We start from the raw sequence: 15,842 nt of genomic DNA, 5'->3' as shown, positions 1-15,842 counted from the left end.
TTTCTATGACACGGAAATTGATCTCACCACCTTAGATATCCCGTGGGTGTCTGCCTGCTATGCCTACTACTGGGCACTTCAGAAGATCAGCTGTCTGAAAAGCTACATTGTTTATAGGAACACTACTGAATGTTACCACCTTGATCAGTCCCTCAGTCTTGGGCTCAGGGTGCACTTGGTATTGTCTCTTCTACAAAACAGTTTTAGAATACTTCATCCCACACAATGGGCTGTGTGCAAGGTGGATTTATGGGTTCTCCTGTGAAGGTCATTAATACTCATCTTAGACTGTTTTTTACATTTTTATTAGCAGCTTGTCTAATTTCTAAAATAAGCTATTTTTCTAGACATAATTAGATTTTCAGACTGAGAATCACCTGAAAGTTTCTAATATTAAATTTAATTAGTGCCCATTGAGAGGTAAGAAAATGATATTTCATGTGATACCTCAGGTGGTCAAAGAATATCATATTAGATCATGAGTCAGTTATGAGCTTAGACTCATGGTGCCTCATCCCTTACCAGTTTGCCTTCCAAGGGAAATAAAGGTGTATTTTTATCTCTTTTCCATTCCTATCAAATATATTAATGAACAGAAATATATATCTGCTTCTGCATCTACTGCCAAAAGGTCATTGAGACACCATGTAATTATTTTATTCAAACTAGTCTTATAATTTATTTCAAAATCTGGCTGAACCTCAAATCACCTAGAGACATCTAGGGGTAGTGATCATAGAGAACTCCGTAATTTTTATTTTTAAAACTGTGACCAAGTAAAGTTGACAAAACCATCACCGCACATACAATGCCCCATGCAAGTCCTAGCTTTATAAATCTGACACAAAACAAATATTCTCTTCTCGAAAGTCTAAATTACATATTTTTATACTAATTTAAACTCATTGTGTACACTCATTGGTAATTCTTATCTTATTAACTTGCTATATCAGTGTGCTTCATAAGCTACCTTGACAATTTCTGTTCTCAAAAAAGGGTAAAATATTAGGAATAAATGCAATAAATGAGTTGTAGTTATGTAAAGGCAAAGCAAGCAGTAAATTTTGACAGACTTCAAAATTTGGTGATATGAAGAACCGATAAACAGAAAACAACTATTTCAGAATACATGAATATGTAAGAAAATTACTAAATTTGGTTCTTCTAATATATCACAAGGAATAAAAAAGTAAAGGGGGTGGGGGAAGTCTATGGAGCCAAAATGAGAGCAGGTCATTGTGTGCTTGCATGAGCCTGAAGACTTCAATCATCTTTATGGTCAAAGATTTGTTGACTCCCCAGCAAGGAGGACATGGGGGCAGAGTATGACTGTCAGAAGACAAAGTGTCAGAGTAGAGCAAAGTAGCACTCTCAGGAGACGTATCTTGACAAAACTTAAAGGACACAGAACCTTTTAATTGGGAGTTGGGGGTGGGGGGGAATGAGGAATTTGCGTATGAGAGAGAAAGAAATAGTAGCCTTAGCAGTCCACTATCAGAATTCTAGTCTCTGGCTTGGATAAGCATAGAACCAGTGTGTCCAAAGTATCAAGTCAAAAATTGTTCAGTCAAAGATGAGCCTTCCAGAGCTTTCAAATGATTACCAAATTCCAGAGAAGCCAACTTAGGCAGCAGCCACAGAGATGTCCTGAGGTCTTATGTCTGTCACATAGTAAAAAGGGAAAGAACCCAGAGGTTATTAGCCACCATGGGCAGAGTTCTACCAACAGCAGAATCACACAGGCCAAGACCACAGACAGTGGTATTCTGAATGGAAATTTGGAATTAGCGAATTATAAACTCAGAATGGAAAAGAATTAGTATATGTAAAGACCAAAAAAATTTAATTAATAAGTAGTAAGGGCCATCAAAAAGTGTCCAAGTCTGTTTGTATGAAGAATAATAAAATTTCTAGAAAATAAAATAAAATAAAATAATTGCATCCACTGAAGGGGACATTGTCTTCCCAATGTATAATTTATTTTTTATCCATTTTTCCCCTTTTATTAAACACAGATTATTTTCTCATATAGTATAATTTGAACACAGTTTCCCACCTCTCAACTCCTCCCAGTCCCTCCAACTCTTCTCCCATCCAGATTCACTTCCTTTCTGTCTCTCATTAGAAAAGAATAGCCATGCATAATTTTATAGTCAAAATGTTAAGTAATCTAAACCTGTCCAGTTGGGGCTTCTATTGCTGTGATGTAACATCATGACCAGAAGCAAGTTGGGAACCAAAGGGTTTATTTTATTTATACTTCCACATCATGGTCCATCATCGAAGGATATCAAGGGCAAGAACTGAAGAGAACAGGAAATTAGAGGCAGGAGCTAAGGCAGAAGTGATAGAGGAGTGCTATTTACTGGCTTGCTCTCCATGGCTTGCTCAGTCTGCTTTCTTTTAGGTTCCAGGACCACCAGGCCAAATGTGCCCATCAATCACTAATTGGGAAAGTGCCTTCCAGACTGATATTAGGGAGGTAGTTTCTCAGTTGGGGCTCCCTCCTCTCAGAGGACTCTAGCTTGTGTCAAGTTGACATAAAATTAGCTAACACAAAACCGAGTCGTGAATTGCATATAAAATAAGCACATGCTGCATATAAAAAGAAATCATTTAGAAATATACAAAAACCCTATTGTCTCTCTCTCTTTTTTAATTTAAAAATTAAGAATAACCACTCCAAACCCCAGCTAGTGATGCGTCTACTAGAGGCTAAGATAGGCTGTGAGGTGTGATGGGGGTGAGCTTCCAGGGCAGCAATCAGAATATCCTTGTTACTTACCCATTGGGAATACAATTTTGTCTCAACTCTTGGCACAAAGCTGACAGCCTTAATCATGATTTCATAGATATTTATAAGAATATCTATGTATTCATTAAACTCGGGTTCAAACTTAATGGCCTCTTTATCAAGAACCAGCCTCATGATGAAACCTGGATGTTCAAAAACTCTAATTGATTCCTGTAAAATTAAAAAAAAAATAACCATAGGTATACATAGAGATATAGAGATGTGGAGATTAATTGCTGTGAATGAAAATTATTTCAGCCCCAATTAAATACACAGAATGGACTTTCTCTTGTACCTGAGACTCTTAAACAAGAGCAGATCCTACTGAAAAAACTGCAGGAGTGATTGCCATCCTTGGTACTGCTTGGTACTGTCTTACTTGACCTAGAGGTTAACTAGCAGGTCAAGGACATTGATCCCAAGGCACTGTTCATGCTGTAGGAAACAGTCTCCTTCCTGAGATAAAAGGAACTCCTCAAAGCAAGCTATACCCAAGCCTTCAAAACTCAATCATCCTTCAAGTATTTACCCAAATCCTCACCATTGTGATGATAATCTTGTCAAACTGTGCAAGTTGACCTAACCTTTTAGCATGCAAGTGTAATAGATCTGAAGATTCTATTCCATCCTGCTATCTCATCAGAAAAGCTACCTTGCTAGTTTCCTTTCTGAAAGGGCATACCTTTCAAAGGCACACCTGCTAGCTGAGCTGGACTTACAGGAGTTTGGGCGATGAGGTCTGTAAAGTCTTGCATGGAGATGAGAATGAGGTCCTGTAGCTGTAAGGTCATGAGTGTAGCAGCACAGTTGAAAAAAGAGTCCAATTTGGCACTGCTCTTGCCAGTTGGCAATTGCTTTTTCTTATTGCCTTGGTAATAAATATTCTGCACTTCTGGAAACCACCTTGAAAGAAGAAAAGACATTTAGAAGTCAATACCCTCAGTGTATTATTCCACTTACATTAGGCATTAACAGTAAATTCTAGACAGCCAAAGGCCTTCATAAAGGGGTTTATTGCTAAGTGACATTATCCACTCTCTGAGCCGTAAGTGATAGAGTATTTCACTTCTCCAAGGAAAAGAAATTTTAAATCATAACCAATAGAAAATGACTCAACGATGGGGTGCTGTAAGACATAAATCTACCCTTGCAATTATAGTTCCTGCAGGTTTTGGAGAAATATGGGCAATAACCTTACTAGACACTTCTCTCCAGGCTCTTAAATGGTCCCCATGGAATATCTGTTAGTTTAAAGCCATAGAGTGAGTAAATGATCAAAGAGCTAGCTTATACCAAGTTAAACTCACATGGTATGCCATGTTCCCAATTCGCATTTAGCTTTAAAACAAGGCACAAATCAAAAACATCATGGATTTTATTTTCCCAATTTCCCTTAATGTGAAATACTGAAAGAATGACTGTTTTAAAATGAAGTTTCAAAGGTGCATGTGTCCTTGTAATAAAAGAATAATGGTGCAATTTCATATGTAGCTACCTCATGCTGAAAAATCACTGACATTTCCAGCTTATAAAATCCTTGTTGGTACTGCAAGATTAAAGAACACTGATACTTTCTGCCATGAGGTATAATGAACTTTTAAACAATAGTTGATAGAAATGACCAGCGTGTCCTAACAGAAAAAAATCTAAGTTTTAAATATAAACTTTTGCTCTACATGTACTGCAAGTCCACTTATGTCCTAAGCACAGTGTTTCAGAAGGTAGTTTTCTCTCATAATGATGAAAGCAGTGGGTGTGTCTTGGGAAATAGCTAGAAGTCAAAGGACAGAGAGACCCTTTACATTTAAATCTTGGAGAAAGACTTTACACTGAAAATAGTAATTGCCAAAGTCCTAGCAGAAGCATCTGAGGTAGAAATAGGGTAAAAAAAACTAAAAGAACTCATGCTATGTTTCTACAAGCCGAAGGTCAAAGGATGCTCAGAGGGGAGGACAATAGAGATAAGAGTCATGATGCAAATTTTCAAAACAAATTAAGAAGCCGTATTCGTTATTTTGTCAACAAATGAGAGGTACTAAAATGAAGGGGAACATTTACAGAAACACGGGAATGGAGACGTCATTTATAATTTGCAAGGGACTATCTCAATGACTCTCAACCTGTGGGTTGTGACCCCTTTGAGAGTCAAATGACTCTCTCACAGAGGTCATATGTCAGATATCCTGCATGTCATATATGCATATGTATATTATTATTACTCATAACAGTAGCAAAATTACAGTTACGAAGTAGCAACAAAATAATTTTATGGTAGGGGGTCACCACAGCCTGAAGAACTGTATTGAAGGGTCACAGCATGAGGAAGTTGAGAACCACTGCGCTATCTAAATATTGGGTGACAGCCAGCTAGGAAGATAGCTTAGCTGGTGTCTTAGTTAGGGTTTTATTGCTGTGAACAGACACCAAGGCAAGCCTTATAAAAACATTTAATTGGGGCTGGCTTACAGGTTCAGAGGTTCAGTCCATTATCATCAAGGTGGGAGCATGGCAGCACCTAGGCAGGCCTGGTGCAGGAGGAGCTCAGAGTTCTACATCATCATCTGAAGGCTGCTAGCAGAATACTGGCTTCCAGGCAGCTAGGGTGAGGATCTTATGCCCACACCCACAATGGCACACCTACTCCAACCAGATCACATCTATTCCAACAAGGCCACACCTCTAAATGGTGCCACTCCCTGGTCCAAGAATATACAAACCATCACAGCTGGTCCTTTCTGTGTAAGCATGAGGACCTGAGTTCAGTCCCTAGAACACACATTAAAACACCAATAAAACAGTGCACTCTAGACTCCAGTGTTGGTTGGGTAGAGACTGGAGGATCTCTGGGGTTTCCAGAGAGCCAGTAAAGTCAAATCCACACACCTCAGCCAATAAGAAAACCTGTCTCTAAAAACAAGGTGGAGACATCTAAGGACAACATCACATTCACATGTGTGTGCATCTCAACTCACATGATTGCTTGCATGTATATATGTGCATGTGTGTGCAAACACACACACAGTAAAAATGGGTCTGCCCATGGCAGAAGCAATGGGAATTAAGATGAAAGGGACATGGGCTGGTGAGATGGCTCAGTGGGTAAGAGCACCCGACTGCTCTTCCGAAGGTCCAGAGTTCAAATCCCAGCAACCACATGGTGGCTCACAACCATCCGTAACGAGATCTGGCGCCCTCTTCTGGAGTGTCTGAAGACAGCTACAGTGTACTTACATATAATAAATAAATAAATCTAAAAAAAAAAAAGATGAAAGGGACACAGATGGCATCTCAATGAATGGTAGTCAGAAAATAGGTCTTAATAGATATAAAAAGATTGAGCTTCAAAATTAGAAATCAAAACATGATGCCTGGAGAGTCACAAGTATGTGGAGATAAGCTATACACAGACATAAATAGACAAAAATCACAAGACCAATTACAAAAATAATTTGAGTGAGTATGACATTAATACTAAACTGAGGAATAAACAAACATCAATGAACAGTGGGAATTTTTAGCTCTAAGCATCTATATTAAAATACAAGCAAATTCCACTAGAAATTAAAAAAAAAAAAAGGAGCAAACTAAACTCAAGACAAGAAGGGACCATGGTCATGTGATGGAAGCAAGTCCTCATTTGAGGTTCCCTCTTCACAAGTGTCTTTAGTTTGTATCAAGTTGACAAAAACTAACCAGCACAGTGCTATACCATAGACAAGCCTTAAAAACATGCTGGCCACATACAGCTGAAATGTCATTTCCCAAATAGAAAAGTTAACAGAGACAAAACTAGGATCAGCAGGGTCTTGTGGGATGGAGAACAACGGGGCGGCCTACCAAGAGAGAAAATGTTGCTTTGGGGCAAAGAAAACCTTCTGGAACTTAGTGGTGATGACTGCCGAGCTGTATGAATACTATATAAGCCATAGCTCTACACCTATACAAAAGTGAATGTCATGGTAAGTAAATAATATCTCAAAAAATAGTACTCTGCTATGATCAGTGTGGAGGGAATGAGAAACTGTAGATGAACAATAGGGATTTTTAAAAGCCACAGAGTTTAGGGTGCTCTGGCAATGGTCCAGACCAAGAACCTCAGACTTAGAAGAGAGTACGTAATTGTTATGGACATGATGTGACTTGAACATGGGTGGATATGCTCTGTATATGTTTGGCAAGGGCCTGGAGCTCAGAGGACAGATATGATGCTGCAGTGGGTCAGCCCAATGGAATGATGGAATTGATGTAGATGTAAAGATGAGAAGGCCTCAGGGAGTCCCCCTTTTAGGAGACTATGAGGTGAAGAGAGACAGAAAAAACTGCAGGGGTGTGAATGAAGAGCTAGAAAAGCAGAAGTGCAGAGACATGCAGTTCTAGAAAGTGGACAGAGCACAGCAGCTGCTGAGGGCCAGGGGCACCTGCAGGGCACTAGTTCACTTCACTAGTTTGTCTGCTGTGAGCTGGTTTCTGCCTTTCAGAAATGATGAACACATCCTGGCTCACCAAATGGTGCTTCCAGTCAGTGTGAATGCACCAGGAGTGTGAACACACAATGATAACCAATCTACATTCTTATCAGAAAAGAAGTCAATGAAGTTTTGAGCTCTACTCTATTCTGTGACACCATCTCATTCAAGTTTGAGCTGGGGTTTGTCCCCAGAACTACAGGCTGAGGTAATTCATCCATGCCCTATCCTGAAGATGTCATCATCTGCTGTGCACTGTTTTACAGCTCCATTCTTTATCTGCTCTCTACTTTTATTTTTCTGTCAACTATATATAATTTAATATATAATAAAATAAAAAGGTTAACTTTTTAAAAGTATTATTATTTTAATTTATTGGAGAAAAAATAAAAAATATATTTAATCTTAAATGATCAACATACATTTCTACTTAACTTTTAGAAATCGTGAGGTGGTCAAAACTTTTGTGTCTTTTGTTAATTTTAATTTGACCTAATTTTAATGTCCTGTATTTAATAAATTAATGATCAAGCTAAAGACAATTGTCCTATGTGACCCCATGTAATTGTCTGGCAATTACATGGGGCCTATGTAATTAGTTATCATATGTGTCTATTCCATTCTGAAGGACCAATCCAAGGAGATATTTAATTGTTTTTTAATAGATCTAATATCATTGAGGTCACAAACTTTTTAAAGCCATATGCATTCCCTTCTGGGTCATCCTCTAAATGTTTTTATGTTCCCCACCCAAAGCCATGAGAGAGCACAGCTTGTGCCTGGTATGTAGATATCACACAAAGCCTGGTGGTGACTAGAGCATGATCATTTCTGCCTGGTGTCCACCAGCTCACAGTGCAGAAGCCATAGCAACAAATTTACAAGAAGGCCTCTGATAGTGACAAGCATTTTAACTTCTTTCTACTCGTTGCTGTCCGCAACATCTGGACATGTTACAGACCAAGATAATTAAGGACAAATTTAAATCTGAGACAGAAATGTGTTTTTAAAAAAACAAACAAATCCTGTTAAAGTGGATTTTCTAAAAGTTGTTGAAATGAAACACTTCACCAATCACATCTCTAAGCTTAAACATTCCTACTGAGAGTCCAAAACGTTACGTTTTAAGTAGCGTCTCCTTGGCAGATTCCGTATGTTTAATGACAATGTTCTGAAATTCTGACAGCTCTAATGCATCCTGGCGCTTGTGAAACTCTTCTATGTCAACTAAACGTAATTTCCTGCAAGAGATAAAAATAAACAGCAATTTAAGATAAAGATTTTGTGGTATTTATGATTTTGCTAATTTGTCTGTTCTGAAAAATACCATATTCCTAGATTTATCAATCAAAATCTGTACTCTATAAAACTCAACTGTCAAGAACATGAGATTTTCTGTGGTGGTCAGTTTTCTGTTGCTGTGACACAATGCCAGAGAAAGACAAGAACAGAATGGTTGTTTTGGTTCCTGATTTCCAAAGTTTCAGTTCATGATCTGTTGCTTGGCTCTCTTGTTTCAGGGTCTGTGGTGAAGCAGAGCTTCATGGTGGAGTGACAACGGTGACACAGAAGTGTTCAGCTCATGGCAGCTGGGAGGAGGGAGGCCAAGGCAGCTGGGAAAAAGGGGGAAAGGCAAAGAGCTTTTGAAAGTAAAGGACCTGAGGACAAGATACAGTCTCTGAGGGCAGGCCTCCGGGATCCACTCTTCAGCTAAGACCCACCTCCTTAGTTCCTGAGTTTCCTTCATTTCCCAACAGGCCTATGGATGATGAGCTCACAAACTGATTAATCTACTGAGGCCAGAACCCTCTCCATCCATTCTCTCCCCGCAGCCTTCTCTGAATACTGAGTAACTGAGAACAAGCCTGAAGTTGAAACATATGAGCCTCATAGGGGACCTTTCAGACCCAAACCATAACAGTGACTGAAATTTTAAAGTTTTATATATATATTCAACAGGAATATGACATTGGGGAGCATCACTGCTAAGTGGAATTTGGTGAGAATTTAAACTGAACTTTCACAGAAACCAGAGGGTTAGAACAGAAATGGTGATAAAGCTTGATGCATTCAGAGCTGGCTTCTTTTTTATTATTATTAAATATTTTCTTCATTTACATTTCAAATGCTATACTGAAAGTCCCCTATACCCTCCCCCCATCCTGCTCCCCAGCCCACCCACTCCTGCTTTCTGGCCCTGGCATTCCCCTGTACTGGGGCATATAATCTTCGCAAGACCAAGGGCCTCTCTTCTCATTGATGGCTGACTAGGCCATCTTCTGCTACATATGCAACTAGAGACACAAGCTCTGGGGATACTGGTTAGTTCATATTATTTTTCCTCCTTTAGGGTTGCAGACCCCTTTAGCTCCTTGGTTACTTTCTCTAGCTCTTCCATTGGGGGCCCTGTGTTCCATCCAATAGATGACTGTGAGCATCCACTTCTGTATTTGCCAGGCACTGGCACAGCCTCACAAGAGAGAGCTATATCAGGGTCCTGTCAGCAAAATCTTGCTGGCATATGCTGGCTTCTAATACCAAGTAATAACAGTTCTTCAAAAGGAAGCCCTGAGGTTCAGGGAGCCTGGGAAGGGGAAGCTCTCTGCCAAAGAAGCCCCAGATCCCTCAAATCCTACACCTTTGTGAATATATAAAGACACAGGACTTGCTGAATCCCAGATCAGTCACAGGGATGCTTGTAAGATACTTTGGGGGGAAATAATAGAACATATCTTCATTTATATGTAAAACACTTGTTAAACACTTACGCTTTAAGATGTTGCAACAAATCACCCATTATAGAATGTGTCTGTGGGATGCATGTATATATGAGGGTGTCTTAGTTTGGGATTTACTGCTGTGAAGAAATGCCATGACCAAGAACTCTTATAAAGGACAACATTTAATTGGGGCTGGCTTACAGGTTCAGTGGTTCAGAGTTTTACTCCATCATCAGCAAGGCAGGAGCAATNAAGCANGNANTCAGGCATGGTGTGGGAGCAGCTGAGAGTTCTACATCTTGATCTGAAGGCTGCTAGGAGAAGCCTGGCTTTTCTGCACTGAGCAGAGCTTCAAACCCCACCCCCATGGTGATGCACTTCCTTCAACAAAGCCACACTTCCTGATAGTGCCATTCCCTGGGCCAAGCATATTCAATCCACCACAGGGGGCATCCACAGGCATATGCTTAAATGACCACAGAACAATGTAGAAAATGTCCTCAGCACTGCAACTGTTCAGTGTGTCACTTCTTTGGCTTGTGAGGAGGAAACACGAAGGGTGGCATCACAGTTCTCATAGGTGCAGGGATGCCCCAGGTTTTAGGGGGTCTAAAGGAAGGTTGTCTTTAAGAAATCTAAAAGTGTGTTACTTCAGTAAAGTTTAAACCATGTCTCCATATCAGCATATTGCTGGAGAGGAGTACTTCTGTGAGTTTGTAACAGGCCTCTGAGAAAGAGAGCATGTTAAGTTAGAGTCCCCAGGCCACATGGCAGGTCCTCTTCTGCTGAAGGGGCAAAGCTTGTTGTTCCAGATGCACCAAGGAACCTTTATATCCACCTCTGCTAAACCCTTTCTGTCCACAGCTGCTCGGGCCCCACTAGAAACTCCTGGGAGGCAGGCGACACTCTCCATCAGCTGTCAGGGAACTTCAGTGCAGGCTGTTAATTTGAGCAATGTTTATCACGTTTGTGAACTGTTCTGAGCACTGCAGCAGCTAATGTTAAGGGTCACTGAAAACAAGGAATGGACACTAAGTCCCCTAGCTAGGAGTATCCTTAAACCACCCACGGTGATTAGACAGAGAAGACATGTACGATGAGTTAGATGTAAAAGACAGTGTTCACTTATTATTCTATATGTTACATATTATTTATTAAAACCACATTTTCATATTTGTAGTATATTTTTAATTTACAATTAAAATAATAAAANAGGGCATAGATGATGGCTTAGTGGTTAAAAGCACCTATTATTGCACAAACCCAGGTCATCTCCTAGAACCAACACTGCAGGCTTACAGTCAACCCTAACTCCAGACCTGGGGAAATCCAACGACCTCCCCAGACACCCAGCATACAGTATACACACATATAGTACACATATAGTATACACACATATAGTATACACACATAGCTGTAGGCAAAGCACTCACAGGCATTAAATAAATAAACCCAAGCTTTTCTTAGTTTCAAAAAGCCCAGAAATACTCACTTAAAAGTGCTATGCCACAGATCTAGCACAGCCAGCATCATAGGGTTCATTGCATTCAAGTGATCCCTAATGTAACTGCATGCAGATAGGAAAGACCTCCTCCATGGCTTTGGCAAGACTTCTATTCTGAAACAGAAAAAAAGAAAAACTGAATTATCTTCCCTAAAAATCAAAAGCAGCATTGGTTTGGGCATTTGGCTCAGTAGTAGAGCACTTGCCTAGATCACCCAAGATCCTGTGTCTAGTCCTAAGCCCTACAAAAAGTATTTTTTATAATAAAGATATATTTTGAGTAATAATCATTTTTGTTCTAATATCATCTCTTAGAAATTACAAAATAGGGGCTGGAGAGATGTCTCAGCGGTTAAGAGCACTTTGACTGTTCTTCTAAAGGTCCTGAGTTCAAACCCCAGCAACCACATGGTGGCTCACAACCACCCGTAGTGAGATCTGGTGCCCTCTTCTGGTGTGTTCGAAGACAGCTACAGTGTACTTACATGTGATATTAAATAAATCTTTAAAAAAAAAAGAAATTACAAAATATTTACCTACAAATATGTATCAGATATGCAGCTTGGTCTTCATGTGGGTCCCCCAACAACTGTAGCAGGGGCTGTCTCTGAATCTGTTGCCTGCCTGTGGATCCCATTCCCCTAACTGCTCTGATTTGTCTGGTCTCAGTGGGAGAGAATACACCTAGCCCTGCAGAGATGTGCCTCAGGGGAGGAGATGGAGGGTGGGGCTGTGGTCAGGATGTAAAGTTCATAAATTAATGAATGAAAAAAAGTAGGAGAAATTGCAAAATATGTAATTATATTCTACAATATATACTCTGTGGTTAGCACAACTTAATCTTGACAATAATCATGAAGTTTGTTTTAAATATTTAAATACAAGGTATTTTTGTCTCTAAATACCTTTGAATGTGTAAATAATGTACAATGATAAACTGCAAGCAATGGCAAGCTAATTTTTCTAAATGGAGACTAGAGCTTCACTTCAGTTGCTGTGATATAATACTCTGACAAAAGGCAATGTGAGGGAAAGAGAAGTTTTCAGTTTACAATTCCAAGTTGTAGCCCATTGTAGAAGGAAAGTCACAAAGGAAAAAGCTCAGAACAGCTATTGCATCATATACAGTCAAGAGCAAAGAGCTAATATATGCATGCTGAATAGTTCAGAGCTCAATGTAGATAATGGAGTCACCAACAATGGGCTAAGTTTTCTTCTATACATGAACAACCAGGACAATCCTCCACTGATATGCTTATAAGACAACCTGATATAGATAGTTCTTTATTAGAATTCTCATCCTGGTGATTCTAAATTGTCAAATTGACAGTTAAAGCCAAATCATTTACAAATCACGCACGTGCACTTGCGCACACACACACAACCATTCTTATTTGAAAACATATTTTCAAATATATTTACATGTTTTCAAATATGTAAGATATCCTCTGTGGGATATCCTTACCATATTTGGACTTCTGAGATTTCTGGCTCTATGATGCTAGAAAAGCAACACATTTGGATTCTGATTTTATTCTGAGCTGGCTTTGAAGATGCTAGGCAGTGCACTGTGGGGTAGCCCACTGTGCAGCTGGCAAGGTACTCATGAATGGATCTGTAGCACACTGTATCACTAAACTGTGGTACTCCATGGTCAGGTATATCAAATACATGTTTGATTTATAGTATTTTCAATCATCTGTATACTTGAATATGTTCACTTTATGTCCATAATTTTATCATCAATTTTGTTTAACACTTGATTTAGGCAGTCAAGATTTCTTCTTTTCCCTACATCTGGTTGTTGCATAAATATAACCACTAATATAATTCCCAAGTCTCCTACATAGGCCTACTTGATGGCCCAAGTGCCACACATGATGACCCCACATAACAAAGAGAAATCAGATTCCATTGTCCCGCTCCCTAACTGGCAGTTAGTGTGTCACCTCTATAGTAGGAAGAAAATGAGGACAGGAGACAGAAATGAGACAGGCAATTTAATGACTGGATTTTATTGTTGTCTTTGGCCATAAGCCTAAATAAATAAATAAATAAATAAATAAATAAATAAAGTCCATGGTTAGAGGCAAGAAATGCTAGAAACATGAGGCAGTGTGTGATCTTTCATCTAGTTCCTCAATGAGTTTATGACCACCTATTCAAATGGGAGAATACTACAATGGCCTTGACAGGGCTCTCTAGTAGCTGTTAGGTGAGATCACTTCTCTGGTTGAGTATGCCAAGCTGACAACCCAAGCTACAAAAGCATAAATGGGTTAATTCAGTTGTGTGACAACATATTTTGATTAAGAAACAACAACCAACCAAACCAAAACAAAACAAAACAAAAACTCTTACATTCAAAGAAAAGGGAATTGTTTGCTGGACCTCACAGTCAAAAATAATAATGCACCTTAAGGTCACTTAAATTTAAGACTGCTATCCTACTGTGTGTTCAATCTATTTGTTTAATCTGCTTTTAAGTGAACAATGTAAAAACAAACCTTAGATTTCTTATGTAATTAACTGTTACAATCTAAATTAATACATAGCTGTAATCTTAAATTACATACACTTCCTGGGATAATAATTTAATAAAAATAGGAGGAAAAAGTAACATTACAAAGATTCCTGTAAATATCCCTCATTCTTTCCCCCATGAGATGGTTTCTGTATTGTTTAATAAAAGAGAAGGGGTAAATCCCTTTATTTGGGACACACACAGCAATGAGGGAGGGGGGGGAGATTTGCAAGACAACATTCAGGAAGCCCTTTATTAGGGACAAGCTCACAGGGATACACACAGAGACAAAGAGACAGGGACACTCAGAATCATGAGACAATATTCAGAGAGGCTCAGGTTCACACTCATATAGCAGAAAGGCAGAACAACAACAACAACAGAAAAAAAAATACAAAGGAAGAGTAGAGTAGAGAATTGAAATCTGGGCTCCCTCTTGATTAAATGACACTAAGGAGAAATGTATTTGTTTATTTCCTTAATCTGACATCAACATACTATGGGTGATTGAGTTTACCAAGGTGTTCAGACTGAGCCAAGTTGTTTGAACAGTCAATCACTACACCAAAGAATCACTCCACAAGAAAGTGGAATTTCCTCTAGGAAGGCAGGCTCACCTTAAACCATACTAAAAAGAGGGGGAAAATAATTAGCCCTTTGATAAGTATGGTGGTTTGAAAATGCTTGGCCCAGGGAGTGGCACTATTAAGAAGTATGGCCTTGTTGGAGCAAGTGTAGCCCTTTTGGAGTAAGTGTGTCATGGTGGACATGAACTTTGAAACCTTTTTCCTAACTGCCTAGAAAACAGTCTGCTCCTAGCTTTCTTTGGATGAATATGTAGAACTCTCAGGTTGTCCTTCACCATGCCTGTCTGGGCACTGCCATGCTTCTTACCATGATGATAATGGACTCTGAACCTCTGAACCCATAAGCCAACCCCAATTAAATGTTGCCTTTATAAGATATGCCTTGGTCATGATATCTCTTCACAGCAATGGCAACCCTAACACAATGAGATAGTATATTTTTCCTTCCCATAGTTTTCACCTTAGCAGAGTCCCTGAAGAAAATATATATTTAAATAAAATAAATAAAAATATAGATAATATTTATAAATATGTAATATAAAAATATATAAAGCACATATATGAGAAATGTATGCATATATGAGGAAATGCAAGCATGAGGGGATCTCTTTTAAATCTGGCAGTAGTTATATATCATTTGTCATACAGAGTGAATGCCATTAGGACACATGCTCACTTACTCAGCACGGTGAGGTGGGAGTTCAGTTATCTTGCCATCATCATCTTTTTCTCTGGGATCTTTTAAAACAAAGTCAACTAAGAAAAAAATTGAAAAGTTGGGATAAATAACCTTAGATTAATTACAGCATATTTCTGAGAAAAATAATTCTATTAAAATTAATCACTTAAACTGTGTTAGTTCTGTAGTGAAGAGAAATTTATACATTTATGAGACAATTTTGTGAGGAAAAAGGTCCGTGTCTGTGATCTTTTTCTTAACAATGTGTTCCTATTGCTTCATTTGGAAGTGATAACTGACTTTAATATTATATTTCCCTTTATAGTTATTCCATCAAAAGCACTCTTGTTCAATTGTAGGTCAGCAAAAAGAGGAGAATTTCTTCCCCTTGGAAAAGCACACATTGCCTTTTTGCATTTGAAACTACATAAGAGTGTCACACAGGAATTATAAAATCAGCAGAGCAAGCTCCCTCTGCTCCTGTCTGCTGTGTCTTCAATCACAAGCAGCTAATTTTCCTGCCTGTCTTTCAAGATGCACTTTCTACAATGCAAAAATGTGCTGCTGC

General features: G+C 38.9%; 1 protein-coding gene across 1 annotated transcript in view; it reads right to left on the bottom strand.

Annotated features, from left to right (window-relative positions):
• Positions 1-15,351, bottom strand: part of LOC110288425 (dynein heavy chain 7, axonemal-like) — a gene marked incomplete at both ends in the record, with an annotated part of 111,435 nt that extends 96,084 nt beyond the window's left edge. Inside the window, 5 exon segments of the mRNA XM_021154779.1 lie at positions 2,786-2,965; positions 3,514-3,697; positions 8,382-8,501; positions 11,473-11,598; positions 15,276-15,351. Coding sequence (XP_021010438.1) covers positions 2,786-2,965; positions 3,514-3,697; positions 8,382-8,501; positions 11,473-11,598; positions 15,276-15,351 — 686 coding nt within the window.
• Between the last annotated feature and the right edge of the window lie 491 nt (positions 15,352-15,842).

The sequence above is a fragment of the Mus caroli genome, unplaced genomic scaffold (assembly GCF_900094665.2).
Source record: "Mus caroli unplaced genomic scaffold, CAROLI_EIJ_v1.1 scaffold_5285_1, whole genome shotgun sequence".
In the NCBI taxonomy this organism is placed as follows: domain Eukaryota; kingdom Metazoa; phylum Chordata; class Mammalia; order Rodentia; family Muridae; genus Mus; species Mus caroli.
The sequence above is the reverse complement of the archived record's forward strand: the minus strand, read 5'-3'. Positions and strand labels throughout refer to the sequence as shown.